Source organism: Equus caballus, chromosome 6 (assembly GCF_041296265.1).
Source record: "Equus caballus isolate H_3958 breed thoroughbred chromosome 6, TB-T2T, whole genome shotgun sequence".
Lineage (NCBI taxonomy): Eukaryota > Metazoa > Chordata > Mammalia > Perissodactyla > Equidae > Equus > Equus caballus.
This window is the reverse complement of record NC_091689.1, coordinates 2,328,074-2,349,848: the sequence shown is the minus strand read 5'-3', so window position 1 is coordinate 2,349,848 and position 21,775 is coordinate 2,328,074. Positions and strand designations below refer to the sequence as shown.

Genomic DNA, 21,775 nt, shown 5'->3' with positions numbered 1-21,775 from the left:
TTGCTACTTATTGATCCCCTCTATCACTTCTTTGTTACTCAGAAGCAGACAATGTTTTTGTGGGTACATGACGATGCCTTTTCCATCTTGTGCTGTGACATTCCAATGATGAATACTTACTTCTTCCCTGTTTTTCTACTGAGTACTACTCTCATAATCCTACAAGTGCCGCTACCATGTCTGACTGACTGATAAACATCAGATAAAAAGGCTTAGAATTCAAGCAATCTGTTTAGAAACGCATATTCTTGTTGTGGTCATGAGATGAGACAATCGTTTTTAAAAGTCACATCCTCTAAGAAACATTTTGCTCTCAGGATATCTTCTTACTTCTTTGATCTCACCATTGGAACAACAAGGCTATCCATACATAATAACTGAGTTTATTTTTTGCACATATGAATGAAGAGAAGAGGACATTTTTAAAAAATATAAATTCTTAATGATTTAAGCTTACTAATAGGCAGTCAGTGAATTAATTTATTTATGAATACTTTACCTTGTTCCAGAAAGGGGTTAAGGCAGCTCAAGCTAGCATATTTCCATAAAATATATCTTACAATTTGTGAAGAGCTCACATGTTAGCTGTTTGGGATCCTTAAAAATATTTTTCAGAAAAAAATAGATCTATTGCAACATGAGGTTCCTGGTTTGAGTGCACTTGAGTTCTTATACATTCTTCTGTTCCACATAGAGTCAAGAAATATAAAATCTTATTATGTATCAAAAAATGCATGTTCACCCTAGTGAGAGTTATCCTTCCATTTACCTTGGATTATTTCTGATTCCTGACAGAAAACTTGCTTTTCTTTTTCTCTAATACTTAAGCTTCTTACCCCACATTACTATGTCTGTTTTTGTACACGTCCCAGGCAAAGTATTTTATTCGTGAAAGTAAAATAGAATCTTCTTCAACACTATTTTATAAATATTTCCCTTCGTCAAAGTTCTACTCTTCTTTTCTTCTATTTCTTTCAAAAACCAAACCAAAACAATACTACTACCTTTCAAAGATAATATTTAACTATGAAGACAAAAATATCTAAAGAAAAATAAAAGAAACAAAGAAAAATGTTCCTCTTTGACCAATTTATCATTTTACAAGCCCCAGAAACATTTACTTCTTTTATCCTTCATAAAGCTGAATACAAAAGCATATGGGAAAAACAAAAGGCAAAAAGAAATTAAATGTAAAAAAGCAAGATAAGAAAAATTTCTGTAATGATTCCATGTCTCTTTACTCCAAAACCAAAAGCAAATAAATAATAATAAACATAAACTAAAAATTTAACATATTCTTCAATTTTCAGTGTTATGCCTTTTGGACTAAATTTAGCCATTTTTCAGATTGTGAACGTATTTCTTGTTCTGTGCACTTAGAGTTGACTTTGCAGTTTGGGGAAGAAATGAAGCAGTTAGGAGAAACACAGTTTTGTGGTGCTATAGTATAAAATTAAGCATATCCTTTTTCATTTTTAACATCTTAGAATAAACAATTTTTGCATGAAATCCATTTATCAAAATTTGGATTTCGGTCTCGAGTGCATTGGATCCTGCATTTGCAGAAATGTAATTACCCTGTAAACTTGGCCTCAGAGGTGATGCTGCCATTAAGGAGCCTACAATGGTTGCCCACATATGATTAAAGCCTTTTTATCATCCACAATATTATCTGCAAATGGGAAAAGTTAAATATTTGCTTCATTTTGTGTACTGTAAATATTGCATTTTCAGATATTCTTTCTTAATATAGCATGCACATACAAGATATGGACAAACACACATACATATTCACTGCAAGACATATGCATACACAAACACACAGCATGCATGTGTGTATGCATATGCACACACAACACATACATTTGTACGCATCCCTGGAACGCGTACCCATGCATACACATACACACACACACAACCCAGTCACCATAAAATACTCTGATCTAAATCTAAGTATTGACTTGGTAAGTTAAAAGAAAAGGCAGCCTTGATTTTAATGGTGTTTTTTGGAGTTCAACATGATATAAAACAGTAATGACAATAAAAGGAAAACTTCACCTTATCTATAAAGGGTGACAGTGGCTTGAGCAATCTTACTCTTTTAAGTCAAAAATTTCAAAGCAGACTTTATGGTTTGAAGAGATTGAAGTTGAGAGAAACTCCAGGACATGAAAAGCTAGTGCACTTCCTGCCTCCTTCATTTATACGTTATAGTATGAACAAAACGACAGTGCTGGTTGGAAGGAGTTTTAGGGTAGGTTTATAAAAGTATTTGAAATTTCTTAAATATTTAAGCGCAAACTTTTAACACTGCAATATAAACAGTGAGGAGATAAATATTACATCAATCTTTCAGAATCTAAGTTACATTAGAGCTCAGGCATCTCTGTCTAAATTTGTGCCTATATACTTAAATCTAGAATAAAAGAGAAACTAAATTCATAATTAACTTTTCAAAATGGAAATATATTTATTTTCTAATTGTAATTGTACCTTTATTATTGTTAGAAATAAAAAATTGAAACATATAAAAATAATATAATTTTTGTGCATAAATATTATATATACATAGATGTATATAATGAAACATAATTTCATATATAAACAGGATCATACCATGTGTATCTAAATACTGTTTAGCAATCTATGTCTTCTACTTAACGTATTATGAACATCTTCCATGCCAGTGTATAGAGCTCTTCCTTATTCATTTTATAAGTTGTATACAAAAATGTTTATTAAACAAGTGCCATGTTAATGGTAAATTAGCTTCTTTTCTTTTTCTCTATTTTTCCTCCTGGTATACTGTGAATCCTAGTTCATGAACATTTTCCTCTGAGCAGTTATTTCCTTAGGCTGGGGATTTTGAAGGGGAGTTTCTGTGCAAATGAGGTTATATATAATAAATTTTGATATCTATTGAACATCATCATCTTTCAAAAATACTGGATCAGTTTAACCTAAACTGTTTAAATCTAAGCAATGTTTGATAAGGAATATTTTCCACCACTCTTTGCAACACTGGATATTAAATATGGTTTTAAATTTTGGTGATCAAAATATGAAAAGGTCTTTTAAATTTAGATTCTTTTGGTTGACATTGAGCCTCTTTTTATGTGTCAACTGATCATTTACATTTCATTTCTCATAAATTACTTAGTCATGAACTTTATCCATTTTCAATTTGAGAGTTGGTCCTTCCTTCTGGATGTAAAAGAGCTCATCACAAATTAAAGACGTTAAGTTTTTGTCTTTTAAGTTTGTTATGAATAACTTTCCCTCTTATAGGTAATTTTTAAACTTTTCATCTTTTGATAAATAAACATTTTGTTTCTTATCTGGTTAAGTGGATGGATTTTTCATGTTTATGATTTTGATATAGTCTTAGTCCTTTTCATCCAGTAGTACTTTAAAAACTATATTGAAAATTTTAATCCATCTGGAAGTTTTGGTATAGCATACATTTTTTTGAATCTTCAGTTGATTAGGATATTAATCAAACATGATTTATTGAATAATCTATCTCTCCTCACTGATTTTAGATGTCTTCACTATTTCAACTAAATAGCAAAAAAAGTGCCAGACTCTGTCTCTCAATCTATATAATTTAATTTAATCTTCACTACCCCCCGTGAAATATAATTATCCCCATTTTGCAGATGAGTATGCAGATGTTCAGAAAGTTGCATAATATTTCCAAAGTTTGGGGCTATTAAAAATCATATTCAGAATTCAAATACTTTGTCTGATTTCAAAATCTATCATCTTCATTGCACCATTATTCTTCCCAAAATAAAGAGAAAGAGATTGATTTTCATAAGAAAACCTGCTGATTTATGAAGCATACCTTATATAGCATTATGTTCAAGAGCACACTCTGGAGCCAAATGGCCTGGATTTTAATCCCAGCAAAACTATTTACTAGATGTTTGACCTTTGATAAGCTATTTAATATCTCTGTACCTCAGTTTTATCATTTGTAAATTGGAATTAATAATAGTACTCACTTCATTGAATGCTTGGCTCAAACTAAGTGCTAGCTATTATTATTATTATACAATTATGATCTTTTTAATTAAAAATAGATTATAGGGGCCAGCCTTGTGGCTTGTCGGTTGAGTTTGCACACTCCGCTTCAGCCACCTGGGGTTCACGGGTTCGGATCCCGAGTGTGGACCTACATACTGCTCATCAAGCCATGCTGTGGCAGTGTCCCATACATAAAATAGAAGGAGATTGCCACAGATGTTAGCTCAGGACCTATCTTCCTTACCAAAAACATAATAATAATAAAATAAAAATAAATAAATAAAAATATATTATAAAGTATATGCACACGTATACTCACATTATATGATGTGAAGGTACAATATTTAACTTTTGCTTAGTGAAAAATTCCTTCTTGGGGAACAAAAAAGGAAGGAGAAATATGGCGCGCTCTCTTTTTATAAGCAGAAGAAAAATTCACATTATCTAGATGGTGAATTATAAATTTTCAAACAGCACATCAACCAGTGGTAGACATGGAAGAAACAAGAGTAGTTATTAATAGGAGCCTAGACATTGAAGAACTTAAAAATGATTTTCTGAGATCTTAAACGATTAAAAAAGTCTATGCTTGAGACTCCCCTAAATAGATTTTTCCATTTTCTCTTCTAATTAAAATATTTAAGATTGGATTTATGATAAAGTAACAGACATTGATTTACAAAAATACCCATGAAATACGAATTTTAGGTTAGTGGTTGTGGAGACAAATATTTGGTGATGGAGCATACATTTTTTTATATAAAGACTATAAAAAGAATATAAGCTTTTATATTTATCTGTGATTTTTATGTTCCTCAAGTTTGATAGTAGAAAACTTCACCTCACTTAATGTGAATCTAAAAAAGGGAATTGCAAAACTGTAGTTAATTGCTAATAACTGGACCCTCTGGATGGCATCATGATCCAATTTTAAGATGAGCCACTGCACATCAAGAATTTAATTGGAATAAAGAATTGTTGAGTAAGGAATAGAGGATGTCTAACACCCATGGAGAATAAAACAATGTTTGCCTAATACATTATTTTATTTGTTTTTCTCTGATGACAGTGACAATAACTACAAAATAGTAAGCATTTTACGTTTTATAACATCACAAGGAATTTTGATTTTCTATAAAATCACTACCATTGATATTGCCATCATTTTCATCTCTAAGGTGTTGTATATTATAGAAAAATACATTTGATTATAAATTAAGGCTTACCTTGTTGTAAGAAGATATTGTTACAGTCACAGATTTTCTTACTTTCTCTCAGTCTATATTCTCACCTTTGATTTGTGTGCTCCTGGTCCAGCCCATACTCTCCTGGCTGAACGTGCGTTTCCATACAAAGTGCTTCCAGGTTAGAGGGATCAGCCTTTGGGCCTCATAGCCAATCTTCACTTAGAAATATATGAACTTTGCTACATTTTCAGTAAACCACAGATCAGTAAGAATCATACAATACGTAACTTAGAATGTAGTGGGTCACTATTTTTCTAAGTAATAAAAAGATAGATAATCTTAATTGTACTTCTAAGATTTTCTTCTTTAAGTTACCAAGGTAATACAATAATACCTATTCTTTGTAAAAAAAAATCAAATAAGATTTTGATATTGTATTTGAGAGAGCATAATGTCTAATTACTAACCATGCTACAAAATGTTCTCTGCTCTTCTCAAAGGGTAATAAGCAGTTACAGTTTCAGAAATGACACCCCTTCTATTTTGCAACCTGGAAATTCTGAAAGAATGGAGGACCTCTCAACAATAAAAGTCAGCATTACTGCAGGCCTCAGTTTTTATTACAAATGTCAACATTTTAACCTGACTTGCCTCTAGATCTGTGGTTGAGAAATTTTAAAGGAAAAAGTTTAGTTATTAAAAATGCAGGAGTCTGGGCTCCAGTTTCCCGAGATTGTTGTTTAGATAGTGTTGTGGCTTGTCTTGTATCCCCCAAAACGATGTGTTGTAGTACTAACTGCTGGTATTTGTGAATGTGACCTTATTTGAAGAGATGGTCACAGACACAAATAAGATATAAATTAAGATGAGGTTATACTGGAGTAGAGTGGACCCTTAATCCAATTTGACTAGTGTCCTTATAAGAAGAGAAGAAGAGGTACAGAGGTAGACACACACACACAGAGAAATCCTTGTGAAGACATACACACACACAGAGGGAGGATAACCAAGTGATGGCTGAGGCAAGGACTGCAGTTAGGCAGTGTAAGCCAAGGAACACTAAGGATTGCCAGCAACCATCAGAAATTAGGAGCAAAGCAGAGAACTACGGGTTTTCCCTCTGAGCCCCCAAGAAGAAGCAGCCTGCAAACACCTTGATTTTGAAATTCAGAACTGTGAGAGAATAAATTTCTGCTATTTTTAAGCCACTCATTTTATGCCATTTTGTTATGCCAGCCCTAGAAAACTAATACAGATAGTGGTATAAGACCCAGGATTCTGCCTTTTTAATATATACCAGATCATTCTGAGGCAGGAGTCCATGGGAAATCTTCTGAGGAACTCTATCTACTCTGTCATATGTCCTATCATTCTCCCTATTATTCTGTAGTCAGAAACATATTTGAACACACCAGATCCTGGCAATTCATTTCTTCTTGTGAGTGTTTGCTCCCTCAAAAAGGACTTATGGGAGGAAAATTCACAATTGAGTAACTTAAAATCATATATTTAATAACAGATCTGGGAGACAAAGATAAAGAATGAAATTTAAAAACCATCTCATAAGTAGTGTTCTTTTTTCCCTCTACTAACGTAACACACTCAATAAAATGAAGGGAATATTTAAAGATAGTTTACACATTAATTGAATAATTATAGTACAATATATTGTACTATTAAATTTTATTTACTTTTGAGTTTCAAAAAAATTCTTATTGATTTATTTTTCTTTTTTATAGTTAATGTGCCTTCTGAAAGGTACTTTATAATATGCTCAATATTCTAAAAATATTCAAGGATTTTTTAATATTTTATCACTGCTGCCTATCATCTCCCCCATCAGAATTTCCTTCCTAGGACCTACTCAAGTCAGAGATATAATAACTAGAACATTTAAGACTGAACAAAGCTTTGGGTAATGTCTATTTAACCTATTTAATATGGTGAATGGGTATGTCTTACCACTTATTCCTGTACTTTTACCTCCTGTAACTTTTTATAGTTGTAACTTGTTCTTACGTTTTACAAAGACCTATTCTGCCACTCCCCTTTATACAAGTCTAACCTTTCCTACTCTCAGAGCTTACTGCAATACAGTTTTATAATGATCCCCAGGGATATCCACCTCCTAATCCCCAGAATCTGTGAATGTTCCTTTATATGGCAAAAGGGACTTTGCAGATGTGATCAGGTTATGGATCTTAAGATGAGAAGCTTAATCTGGGTTATCTGGGAGGGCCCTAAATATAATCACATATGTCTTTATAAGAGGGAGGAAGAGGGAGATTTGACTATCGCAAAGGAGAAGGTAATATGACCATGGAGGCAGAGATTGGAGTGACATAGCTACAGCCAAGGAATGCCAAAGTGGCCTCTGGAAGCTTGAAGAGACAATGAGCAAATTCTTTTCTGGGGCCTCCAGAAAGAATCAGCCCTGCTGATACTTTGAATTTAGTCCATTAAGACTCATTTTGGACTTCTGACATCAAGAACTATAAGAGACTAAATTTGTATTGTTTTAAGAGATCAAGTTTGTGGTCATTTGTTGCAGCAGCAATGGGAAGCTAATCCAGTGTTCTTTTAGTGACAGAAGCCTTACTCAAATTACTTTAGGCAAAAGAAGAAAGCATAAAATAGAAACCAAAAGCAAGCAGGCATAGATATACTTACATCATACAAAATAGACTTTAATTGAAAAATGAAACAAGAGACAATGAAGGTCATTACATAATGATAAAGCGGTCAATTCATCAAGAAGATGTAACAATTATAAATATATATGCAACCAACAACAAAGCACCTAAAAAGATCTGAAGGAAGTAATAAACAATAATACAATATTGGCAGGGAACTTACATACCTCACTTTCAACAATGAATAGATCATCTAGACAGAAGCTCAGTGAGGAAACATTGGACTTGAACTATATTTTAGATCAAATGGACCTAACAGATATATACAGAACATTCCATCCAACAGCAGCAGAATACACATTCTTCCAAGCTCACATGGAACATTCGCCAGGATAGATCATATGTTAGGTCACAAAGCAAGTCTTAGCAAATTTAGAAAGATTGAAATCTTACCAATTATCTTTTCTGACCACAGTGGTATGAAACTAAGGATCAATAACGGGAGGAAAACTGGAAAATTTACTAAGATGTAGAAATTAAACAACACACTACTAAACAACCAATGGGTCAAAGATTAAGTGAAAAGAGAAATCAATAAGTATCTTAAAACAGATGAAAATGGAAACACAACATACCAAAACTTATGTGATGCAGCCAATCAGTGCTAAGAGGGAAGTTTATAGCAATAAACACCTACATTAAAAAAAAAAAGAAAGAAAGATATCAAATAAACAACCTAATTGCACTCCAAGGAAGAAGAAAAAGAAGAACAAACTAAGCCCAAAGTTGACAGAGAGAAGGAGATAACAAAGATCAGAGCAGATAAAAATGAAATACAGAATAAAAAAACAATAGAAAAGATCAGTGAAACTACGAGTTGGTTTTGTGAAAAGATAAACAAAATTGACAAACCTTCAGCTAGACTTACCAAGGAAAAAATAGAGAGGACTCAAATAAATAATATTATAATGAATGAAGAGACATTACAAGTGATACCAACAAATACAAAGGATCATAGGAGACTACAATGAATGATTACATGCCAACAAACTGGAAAACCTAGAAGAAATGGATAAATACCAAGAAATATACAACCTACAAAGTCTGCATCATGAAAAGGTAGAAATTCTGAACAGACCAATAAGTAAGGAGATGGAATCTATAACCAAAACTTCTCAACAAAAATCATGTATCTGATTAACTGTTAATATCCAAAGTATATAAGGAATTCATGTAACTCAATAACAAAAAATCTAATTAAAAAATGGGCAGAGGAGGGGCTGGCCCTGTGGCCGAGTGGTTGAGTTCGCGCGCTCCGCTGCAGGCGGCCCAGTGTTTCGTTGGTTTGAATCCTGGGCGCGGACATGGCACTGCTCGTCGGACCACGCTGGGGCGGCGTCCCACATGCCACAACTAGAAGAACCCACAATGAAGAATACACAGCTGTGTACAGGGGCGCTTTGGGGAGAAAAAGGAAAAAATAAAATCTTAAAAAAAAAAAAAATGGGCAGAGGATTTAAATAAACATTACTCCAAGGAAGACAGACACAGTGGTCAAGAAATGACATGAAAAGGTACTTAACATCACTAATCCTTAGGAAAATGCAAATTGACATCACAATGAGATATCACCTTACACCTGTTAGAATGGCTATTATCAGAAAGAGAAAAGATAACAAGTGTTGGCTAGGATGTGGAGAAAAGGGAACTCCTGTGCACTGTTGGTGGGAATGTAAATTGGGATAGCCACTGTGGAAAACAGTATGAAGATTCCTCAAAAAACTAAAAATAGAAATACCATGTGATCTAGCAATCCCATTTCTAGGGGCATATCCAAAGGAAATCAAAGCAAAATCTCAAAAAGGTATTTGCATTCCCATGATCATTGCAGCCTTATACATAATAGCCATGATATGGAAACAACCTCAGTGTCTGTCAACAGACAAATGGATAAAGAAGATGTGGCATATACATAAAATTGAGTATTATTCAGCCATAAAAAAGAAGGAAATGCTGTCATTTGTGACAACATTTGTGGACCTTCAGGGCATTGTGCTAAGTGAATTAAGTAAGACTGAGAAAGACAAAGACTATGATTTCACTTATGTGTGGACTCTGAAAACATCTAACTGATAGAAGCAGAGTAGAACAGTGTTTGCCAGGGGCTGAGGGGTGGGGGAAATGGGGTGATGTAGGTCAAAGGGTACAAACTTTCAGTTATAGGATGAATAAGTTCCACAGATCTAAGATACAGCATAATGGCTATGGTTAACATTACTGTCTGTGTATTTGAAAGTTGCTATGAGAGTAGAGGTTTAATGTTCTCACCATAACAGCAACAACAAAATGGTAATTATGAGAGGTAAGGGACAGATTAACTAAACTTATAATGGTAAATATTTTGCAATATATTCATGTATCAAATCACACTGTACACTTTAAACTGACAGAATAGTATAAGCAATTTATCTCAATAAAGCTTAAAAAATTAATGTTGGCCATAATTGTACATGCTTTAAGTCTTTTCATATAACAAAGAAAATAAACATAATTAAATGGCATAAAACAATACGTACATAAAAAAGCAAGAGAGCATATCAGCTCACAAAATGAGAAGTCCAAGGGATATTTCTTCAGGCACAGATGGATCCAGGGGTTAAACAACATAATCAGGATTCAATACCTCTACATTGCTCGATCTGCTTTCCTTTTAGGCCAGCTCTCTTTCTTCATGGTTGGTCCTGTCAGCATTAGGCTAGGAATGTCCTCAGAGTTTATGAGTACGAGTAAGAGAGCTCTACTTTCTCTCTCCCCGCATTTGTACTGTGGAGAGAACTCTGATTGGCACTGCTTGGGTCATGTGCCTATCTCTAGACAGTTCACTCTGTCAGAGTTTTTCTCTCTTTGCCATCAACTGTTCACACATGTTTTCAAGGTAATCTCACCCAGGCAATTGGAGTGATATTTTAAAAATAAAATCATTACTGTCCTGCTTAAAATCTTTCAACAGCTTCCCACAGCTCTTTGGACAAAGCAGAAAATCCTGTGAATGACCACTATGTCCTACACAATCTGGCCCTTGACTACCTCACTAGCTCCTCATTCTCCACTTTCCACTCCCTGCCCATGTCCAGCCTCTTCTCTGAAAGCACTAATCTAAGTCCCTGCTCAGTCTCTCTTGGCTAGGGTTGAATTCCCAATGTCTCGCAGCTCTCTTTGCATTAGTAATTCCTATTTACCCTTCTCATGTCAGTTTCTTGTCCCTCTTCTGTGGACTGACCTAATGCCACCTACCCTTTAGGTTAGGACAACTGCTATATTCTTGCAGCACCTGATATATTCATATATATGATTATTTATCTAATGCTTGTCTCCCCAACTAGACTGTAAGCTCTAGGTAAGAGAACTCTGTATTTTATTTCATGTTTTTATCATATCCCCATTTCTTAGCAGTGTCCAGCATAAAGTAGGTAGTTTCTCAACAAGCATTTTTCATAGCAAACACATGAATATGCCTGTATTTCTTGTAAGTACATTCATTGAGGACTTAGTTAGATAAGTGCATTAAATACTCTACTAATATGATGTCTAATCTTCATTGCAACCCTGCAAGGGAGATATTGTTATTCACTTTACGCATAAGTAACATGTAAATGATTGCCCAAAGCTACATGGCTCATCATAGAGTAAAGAGTTGAACCTATGTTGGTCTGATGGCAAAAACTGAACTATTACAACTAAATCATATTTTCAACCTTTTAAAAAAAGATTAATGGTATCTGTGCAAATACATTCCAAGTAAAACCCATGCTTATACACATGGTAAATAATACAAACAGCATAGATGGTCTTGTACAATGAAAGAAAATATAGTTTTTCTGCCTTTGTGCCTGTAAACAGTACTCCATTTCAATATTTTGAGCTAATCCATTTACTTTCACACATGCAGCACAGTGGCAAGATCCCTTATTTCAGCCTGCCTCTATTTTAATGAAAGCAGGTTCAATATTCTCTGTAAAGGTCAAAATACTAAGCACATTATTATCTCTCCAAATTTTTAACAGATAGGTACAATTCAGATGAGATAAAGAAAAATCTATTTTACAGCTTCCAAAGAAAACAGAGAGGAAGGTAAAAGTTGCCTAATGACTGCATTGCTAAGGTTTCTTTAGAGTTTTATGATGGCCTTTTGAACTGTAAACCATTGAATAGTCTTCTCCACCTTTCCCTGTGACTATCACTCTGGGAGGTCAGAGAGCTGTTGAAATCTTGGTGCTGATTGGAAACTTCTTTTCTCTTAAAAATTTCAAAGAAGTAGCTTCCTTGGCCTTTTGTTCTAAGCTATGTGGAAACACTTCCCTTGGTTTCACTCTGGAGAAAATGATCAGCCGGGCTTCAATACCATTGCCTAGTAGTTTAGAAAGAATGAGACAAAAGTAATTATTATTTTTCTGTTTATTATTGCTTTCCTTCAACAGATATTGTTTCCCCGATCCAAAACTGCTCTGAAATTGAGGATCTGAATACAGACTAAGGGAGGCAGTCAGCAGAAAAGAACATAGGAGCTTGAGTGAGGCTCAAACCCTTCTCTCTGACTAGTGTCAAAGCATATAACAGAAAATGCAAGCAGTCAGTTTCCCCTGCCACCTATGGTGGAGTTCCATCACCCCTGGGAGAGGGAGGGAGAAGGGACAGCAGTGAGAGGCTTTCAAACCTGAGAAAATTAATGGGAGTTGGTGAAATAAATAGATCAAAAAGTTGATGAAATATCATGAAATGGGCAATAACAAGGGGGTACTGATGGCTTTGTCAACATCCTAAAGGATGAAACTGAAAATGTATTTGAGGGCCTCAGACAGAAGTTGGTAAACAAAGAATTTGAAGAATTGATTGTATTTTCTACAAGGATATGAAGGTGATGAATACAAAGAAACAGAGATTCATCACACAGTGCAATATGATTTTCAATATACTCTGCTTGTCTTTACAAGTTGCTTTTATAATATAATTTTGGGGGTATTCTTTCCTACTTCAGGATTTCCTCTGATGATCATGTTTATCCTACAAGCAAGTATATATAAGAATTGTATATAAATATCTACATATATGTTTCAGGATATTAAATACTCTATAAATAACCTTAAAGTGGCTGAATGTTTATAAACATAATTATTATAACTTTACATACATTAATATTGATCTTATGCTACTGTCTAACTCTTCACGTATTATATAGAATTTGATCTTACACATTTATATTCTATCAGCTTGATTGAACTATTTTTCCTCTTACATCTTTATAAATTAGTGAGAAGTCACTTATACATCTAGAGAGTCAAGGGTATGAGAACTTTGTTAAGATTCCATTTCCACTGACATTTCTTTTGTACGTGACAGAACTCTCTTTCTCTGCATTATGAAAGAATCAGAAGGGAAGAACTCTCACTATTAATTCAAAATCAATATAACAGATAAACTGTCAGCCTTTCCTAGGTAAAACATACAATCATTCAACTTTTGAAAAGAAGAATCTACACATGATAAGAAGAGACGAATAGTTACAATATATGGTATTTCAAGTTAATAAATCTTTAAGACATGCAGAGAATCACAATTAAGCCAAGTCCACAAACTTTGAGTTACCTAAAATGCTTAATAATATATTTGAGAAGAGAGAAAATCCTATCTATATTGGAAAACACTCTATCCCATCTCTGTTCTTTCAGATTATCTTTAAAATTTACATTTATCTGTTATTTAGAATGATAATTATAAAGTAAATAAGTTGAAACAGAATAGAAGTGAGACAGTCCTGACGGCCTAGTGGTTAAAGTTCGGCATGCTCCCTTTTGGAGGTCTGGGTCCAGTTCCTGGGCATCGAACCACACCAGTGACTTGTCTTTCAGTAGCCATGCTGTGGTGGCAGCTCATGTAAAAGAACCAGAAGAATTTACAACTATACACAACTATATACTGGGGTTTTGTAGGGGGAAAGGAAGAGAAAAGGAGGGAGATTGGTAATAGGTTTTAGCTTAGGGAGACTCTTCCCCTACAAAATAAAAAAAAAAAAACAGAATAGAAGGAACTACAATTTTCAATAAAGTTTTGTGGAGTGCTTAGATGTTGTTTGGTGGCATTTTGGAGAAATCTTATATGAAAACTTTTGCCTATAAATAAGAAACAGCAAGTAATCCCACTTTGGATTTTTAAAAGTAAATATAGGATGTCCATTCTGGCCAAGATGGAATAACAGGGATCAGATGTACCCTCCTTCATGAAACAACCGAAAGAAAGACAAAATATCCAGTGACAGTTTGCAAGAGAGTAGATATCAGGTAATGAAGGAGAGTGATTCCTGAGAATGAGGAAACAAATGAGGGGGCCTTGGGATTGCCCTGGCCAAGTACCTGGAGAGGAGTTTTAAACCATGGCACAGCCAGAAGGGACTCAGGCCGAGTCCCAAAGACTCCTTGAACTCCAGAGGCAGAGCCGAGTCCCAAAGACTCCTTGAACTCCAGAGGCAGAGCTGAGTCCAGGGAGACTAAGGCAGCGAGAGTCTACAGACATAGCGCCAGAGAGTAGAGAGCATCACAGAGAGAAAACTTCACTATGAGTAGTAAACAAAATCCTCCAGGCAGGAGGAAACAATAGCAGATAGACATATGGATTTATATATGGAATAACGAGCACAAGAAATGGTAACAACAAGGATAAATATATAGGATTTTCTTATTAATTAATTCTCTTCAAAAGGCAGTCTAATGTTTGAACTAAAATATAACAATGAGTGTGGGGTGAATAACATATGGAAAAGTAAAATGTATGACAATAGGTCAATGGTTAGGAAAGCAGAAATGGAAGTATCCTATTTTAAGGTTCTTAGAATGCACATGAAGTGGTAGAGTATAACCTGAAAATACACCGCAGTAAATTAAAGACGTATCCTAGGATTTCTGCTTCTGGGAAGATGGACTAGATAGATTTTTCTCTATTCCTTCTGCTAAGTACAGCTAAAGTCCCTGGACATTATATATACAGGAAACATAAGATTTTTGAAAGGTGGAGAAAAGAAAGAAGACAGATTTGAGATCTTGGAATCTAAGAAAGGACACAGATGTGAGTTTCCCAGGTTTTCTTTTTGCCTCATATATCCCAGATTTGGAGGTGAAGAAACTGGCAACTCAGAAACACCAACAGGTGCAGACTGAAAAAGCCCCCAAAAGCCTGTTCTCTCTAACCAAACAACCTGGAAAAGCGCAGACTAGCAAGACAGAAATCTTTTAAAGAATAGCTCCTCTACTCCAGCCCAAACAGCACGGAAAAGACTGTGGCCCCCAACTTCACCTGTGCCAGCAAAGGAGTGGGGAGTGTAGACTTTCACCCTCAACAGGCTGCAAAGAGGTGCCCCAACCCTCCTACCGAGGGCTGACAGAGAAGGTAGATCATGGAGCCGGGACTTTCATCCCCACTGGGTGGTGAAGGGACCAGGCAGGACTGGGTTTAAACACTTACTCTGGCACTTGTGGCTTCGGGCAGATTGGTCTCTCTGAGCCTCTGCTCATCTGTAAAATGATCACACCTATGCATGATGAGTTTGAAGATTAGGATACATATATGATCAAAGCGTATCAAAAAAAGGATGAAAATTACAGACCAACATCTCTCTCAAGAATAGAGAAGCAAAAATCCTTAACAAAGTAATAGCAAATAACGTTCTGCAATATATAAAATTGGTTACACAGCATAACCAAATTGGGTTTATTCCAGGGATACAAGTCTGGTTCGATAGTTGAAAACCAAACAATGTAATACACCATATTAACAGGCCAAAGAAGAAAAATCCCAGGATCATATCAATGGATGCAGAAAAATATTTTTTAGGAGAAATTATTTGGGAATTAGGGCTAGGCAAAGAGAACTTAGAGTTGGCACCAAAAGCACAATCCATAAAAGGAAAAAATGATAAATTGAATTTTAAAGTTAAAAACATTTGCTCTGCAAAAGATCTTGTTAGGAGAATGAAAGTACAAGCTACAGATTTGGAAAAACCATTTTCAAATCAGAAAGATAGATAAATAGACAGGCAGATAGAATATATAAAGAACTCTCAACATTCAACAGTAAAAAAAATCTAATTGAAATGGGCAAAGACATAAAAGACATTTCACTGAAGAGACTATACAGATGGCAAATAAGCACATTAAAAGATGTTCAAAATTGTCAAGCATTTTATGGAAATCAAAATTAAATCTACAATGAAATATCACTATGTAACTAGCAGAATGACTAAAATAAAATCATGATAAAACCAAATGCTGGAGAAGATGCAGAGAAATGGGATAATTCATACACTTTGGTGGGCACGTGAAATGGCACAATCACTCTCGAAAACAGTTTGGCACTTTCTTTAAAAGTAGCCACAAAGTACCCTTATCATATGACCCAGCGATTATACCTCTGAGCATTTATTTCACATAAATGAAAATTTATATTCCTGCAAAAACCTGTACACAATTGTTTATAGCAGGCTTGTTTGTAATAGCCCCAAACTGTGAACAACCCAAATATCCTTCCATGGGTGAATGGTTAAACAAACTGTGTTAATCTATACCAGGAAATACTGCTACCAATAAGAAGAAAAAAACTAGGAATGTACACAACAACCTAGATGGATCTCCAGAGAGATATTCTGAATGGAAAAATGCTAATCCTGAAACGTTACATACTATATGGTTTGATTTATATAACAATTTTAAAAATGACCAAATCGTAGAAAAGGAGAACAGATTAGTGGTTGCGAAAGGAGCAGGTGAGTGGGTAAGGTGCAGATGACGCTGGAAGAGAAGTGGTGTGAATAGAAAAGCGTGATGTTAGGGATTCCTGCATTGGTAGGAATCTTCTGATTCTTGACTGTCTCAATGCCAATTTCCTGGTCATGTTATTGTGCTATGGTTTTGCAACATCTTACCATTAGGAGAAACTGGGTTAAAGGGAACATGGGATCTCTTTATAACTATACATGAATCTACTTTTATCTAAAAGTAAAAAGTTTAATCAAAAATAAATATACTAAAAACACAAATGATTTCACTAAAATAAATAAAAAAGTTATGTGGCTCATAATCCAATAAATAAAAAGAGATAAAATAAAATCATAAAAAAATTGGTTTTTCAAAATGTGGCAGGAAAAGAGGAAAAATGAGAAGAGAACAGATTGGACAACTAGCAACATAAATGATTTCAACTAACTATATCAGTTGTCACATTAAATGCAAATTATTTAAATAACTAATTCAAGGCAGAGATAGTCAGACTGGACAAAAAAAGCAAGAGTTGGGGCTGGTCTGTGGCCTAGTGGTTAAGTTCAGTGCACTCCACTTCTGCGGTCCGAGTTTGCATGTTCGGATCCTGGGTGCGGACCTACACTACTCAATAGCCATGCTGTGATGGCAACTCACATATAAAGTGGAGGGAGATTGGCACAGATGTTAGCTCAGGGCTTGTCTTCCTCAAGCAAAAAAAGAGGAAGATTCACAACAGATGTTAGCTCAGGGCTAATCTTCCTCAGCCAAAAAAAAATTAAAATAAAAAAAAAATCAAGACCTAACTATTTGCTGCCTACAAGCCATAGACTTCAAATATAAAAACACAAATAGATTAAAAGTGAAAAAATATACTAATAGAGATAAATGGATCAATGGAAGACTAGAGAACGAGAAATAGACCCACAAATATATGGAGAACTGATTTTTAACAAATATGGTAAGGTAGTTTAGTGGAGAGAAGACAGTGTTTTCAACAAATGGTGCTGGAAATATTGCATATCTACTGTATATGCAGAAGATAAATAGATCTTTACATAGTACCTCTGATGGTGAATTTTACGTGTCAACTTGACCGGATTATAGGGTGCCCAGACATTTGGTTAGATGTTATTTCTGGGTGTCTGTGAGGGTGTTTCTGGATGAGATTAACATTTGAATTGGTAGACTGAGCAAAGCAAAGTGGAAGGGCATCATCCAATTTGTTCAAGGCCTGAACAGAACACAAAGGCAGAAAGGAGAATTCTCTCTATCTGCCTGACTGCTAGGCTGGGGCAGTGGTCTTCTCCTGCCCTTGCACGGGGACTTACGCCATCTGTGTTCCTGGTTCTCAGAACTTTGAACTTGGGCACAAATTACACTGTGGGCTTTCCTGGGCCTCCAGTTTGCAGATGGAGCCTCCACAATAATTGTGTGATCCAATGAGCCAATTCTTTATAACAAATCGCCTGTATATATGAATTATATATGTATGTGTGTATATACATAATCTCCTATTTATTATGTTTCTCAAAGTGAATCATATACTGTAAAATCAAAAACTAGAAAACTTCTAAGAGAAAACCCTTGTTACCCTGGATTTGACAAAGATTTCTTAGATAGGATGCCAAAATGACAATTCATAAAAGAACAAATTGATAAATTAGACTACACCAAAATTAAAAACATCTACTTTTCAAAAAGACAACTTAAAAGAATGAAAATACAAGGCTAAGACTGGGAGAAAATATTTGCAGAATATATAAAGAATTCTCGATAGTGAATAGTAAGAAAACAATCAATCCAATATAAAATGGCAGAAGATTTGGTGACAAGATATATGGACAGCAGATAAGCACACTAAAAGATGCTCGATGTCTTTAGTCATTTGGGAAATGCAAATCAAAACCACAGTGAGATACTGCTACATAAAAATTAGGAAAACTAAAGTTAAACAGACTGACCATATCAAGCATTGGCAAACGTGGGGGAACTTCAATTCCAAAGTTGAGTTAACTGATGGTGGGAATGGGAAAATGGTATAACTACTTTGAAAAACAATTTGAGTTTCTTAAAAAGTTAGCCCTATACCTACCATATTATCCACTTTAGGTATTTACCCAGGAGAAATGAAAGTGTATGTCCATACAGACTTGCACACAGATGTTCTCAGTAGCTTAATTTTTAATAGCCACAAATGGGAAAAAATAAGTGTCTAGGAATAGTTGAATGATTTAAAAAATGTGGTAAACCCACACAATGGAATATACCCAATAATAAAAATGAATGAATATTCATACACACAGCAACATGGGTGAATTTCAAAATAATTATATGGAGTGAAGAAACTATATAAAAAAAGACTACATACAGTGTGTTTCTATTTATATAAAATTCTAGGAGATACAAACTAATGTTTATTCAGTAACAGAAAGAAGACCAATGGTTATCTGAGGGGGGTGTGGCAGGAAGAAAGGACTATATAAGGTCAGGGGGAATCTTTTGGAGGTAATAGATGCATTCATTATCTTGATTGTGCAGGATGTTCATGATTGTATGTGTATGTCAAAACATCACAATGCACACCTTATGTATGAACAGCATATTATATGTCATGTATATCTCAGTGAAACTGATAAACACACACACACACACGGTTTCTCTTAAACTACATTGGAAGAGATTATTTAATTGAGCAGTCTGAAGCCAAAGATCTGTTGATAGGTCTAAGTATGCCTTGAGAAAAAATTTTAGACAATTTAACACAGGGCGTCCTTAAAGTTCATGCTATAGGAGAAAGAAGACATAAATTGGGAGATTTAGTGGCACTGTTTTAATGCCAGTCACCATTGCAGATGCAGGCCATTTGCTCTCAAGCATCTGGTAGAGGAAGCTCCTTTCACAGAAAGGACCCTGCTTATCTGACAACAACGTATGCAACGCCATCCCAACCCACCTCACACATGCTCTTGCCATGACCTTTTATATCCCATAATAAGTAAAGTTGGCAAATAATGGGAAGAAAGAGGATTTTGATTTGCAAGAAGATGAAATTCTTAGAAATTCATATTTCATGAAAACCACATACAATTGTGTTTTATATGCCTCAAATCACTTTTTAGGTAACCAAAATAACATTTGAAGTCTTTATAGGCCCTTCTTATTCAACATCTTCAATAAAATTATGTTATTCAGTAAAAATAATAATATACTGCATAAGTATTATTTGGTATAAAGGGGAACAGAAATGGTGAACACTTAAGCAGCAATTTTAAAACATGGCCCCAAAATTCTTTGGCACATAAATAAAATAAAAAGTCAACATAAAATAGAAAGATAAGATTCAAGAGCATTGTCACTACTTTAATCTCTACACTTCCGCAAAAATAACCCCTCAAATTTATTTATATTCTTTCAAAACTTTTTCCTTATACGTACCAATTTGACTAAGTATCAAGGTAAGTCTAGTCGGACTGTAGTAGAGGCCTATAAAACAATCTTGTAATTCATTTCTATTTCTTTCTCCCCTTCTTACATTTTATATATTCTTCTTTTTCTTTCTCCTCTTCTTTTAATGATTTTTTGTTTTATGAGAAGTATCATTTGATCTATTTCTTCATGAAGCTCTCATGTGGAATTGAAGCCAAAATTTTGGTGTATTGGTAAAGCAAAGGGCTGGCTTGGGAGATTAATTTCTATCACCCCTCCTCCTTAGAGTTTTGATGTGGACAATTCATGTTTGTTCAGTCTTATGTAAAATGCAAAGTTGCTATGGAAACACAGTGATGGGGCTCTACAATATGGAAGAAGAGGGGAGTAGGGTGGCTCACGGTGATTGAGTAGGCAGCCAAACTCCTCTGCCATGGATCTCTTTCAAACTCCTTCAGAAATAGCTTTATTCAGGAAGATTCATGTTAAAATGATACATTTTGACACAGGCTTCTGTTCTGTTTCTCCTTGATTTTGGTGTGTTTTTCAGCTGCTGAAGGAATGGTATGTAACCATCTGTGCTCAAGCAATGGCTGCTGGGGACCCGGGCCAGACCAGTGCCTGTCCTGCCGTCGCTTCAGCAGGGGGAGGACCTGCATAGAGTCCTGTAACCTCTTTGATGGGTAGGCCATCTTACATGTCACCTTTACCTCATGAGCTTTGAAGTATTGACTGGTTCAGAGTTAAAAACGATAAGAAAATGGTAAAATTTCAGAATGTGTGTGCTGGCCAAGAATTTTAAGAAGAGCTCTTGTTGCGTAAAGGAAACAACATAGAGAGTTATTTTAAGGGAGAATAATTTCATTTGAAATCACAAGTCTAAATAGATATTGATTAGTATGCACATTTTTAAAAAAGTGTACCAAAATAGACAATTCTTAATAAATTATAGCATTTTATACTTAAGCAAAATTGAAAAATATATTCCTGTTTTCCTTATGAAGGAGATTGTTATGAGTAATCTTTCCTCTGATGTTTCCCAATAGTCCTTTTTCCCTCATACTTTCTGTTAATTTTCATGCAATTCCTGAATGAATTTTTAATCTTTTCCATTCAGGTTGTTTGAGTGTTTGATTGTGTATTAGAAATGACACATTTCTGTATTTCTGACAACTGCTCAGCTCTACAGAAAAATTACCTTTGTAGTTTCCAGTTGAAGAGCTTTTTTGAAAATGTTCTACCACCTTCCAAAGATAACCCAAGCAACATTTTAAATCAAGTATTTAAAATTCCTTCTGATACTATAATAATTACATTGCCAACAATAAAACTTAGTATATACCTTGTTGCATGGCATTTCGCATACTCATAAAATCACTTTATCATAACATACCATTCCACGCATCACAGTTGTCCTTCATTAGTGTGATAATGCATTTTTTAGTACTGTCCCTGAGTCAAATTTTCTTGTATTTCTCACTGAAAGGATTTCCAACAGTTTTGTAAAATTGTAGTTTTGAAGTTCTTTATTTCATTTCTTCTTTTGCCTCAAGAATTGTCCCATTTTAACAACTGTTTTCAAGATCCCAGATAACATTGTACTTTCGCATTTTAGATCAAAAGGATAAAAACCTCTGGATAATAATAGCATTGATATATCTCTTTTTTAAACAATGACCAAACCCAATACCCTCCA

The 21,775-nt window shown here is 34.7% G+C and overlaps 1 protein-coding gene across 6 annotated transcripts in view; it reads left to right on the top strand.

Moving 5' to 3' along the window:
* ERBB4 (erb-b2 receptor tyrosine kinase 4) overlaps positions 1-21,775 on the top strand; it is a 1,102,331-nt gene that overhangs the window by 803,501 nt on the left and 277,055 nt on the right. For all 6 annotated transcript variants that reach the window (XM_023644065.2, XM_023644064.2, XM_001488767.6 and 3 more), the window contains exon 13: positions 20,630-20,762. In XM_023644065.2, the coding sequence (XP_023499833.1) occupies positions 20,630-20,762 (133 nt within the window). The remainder of the gene's footprint in view (positions 1-20,629; positions 20,763-21,775) is intronic.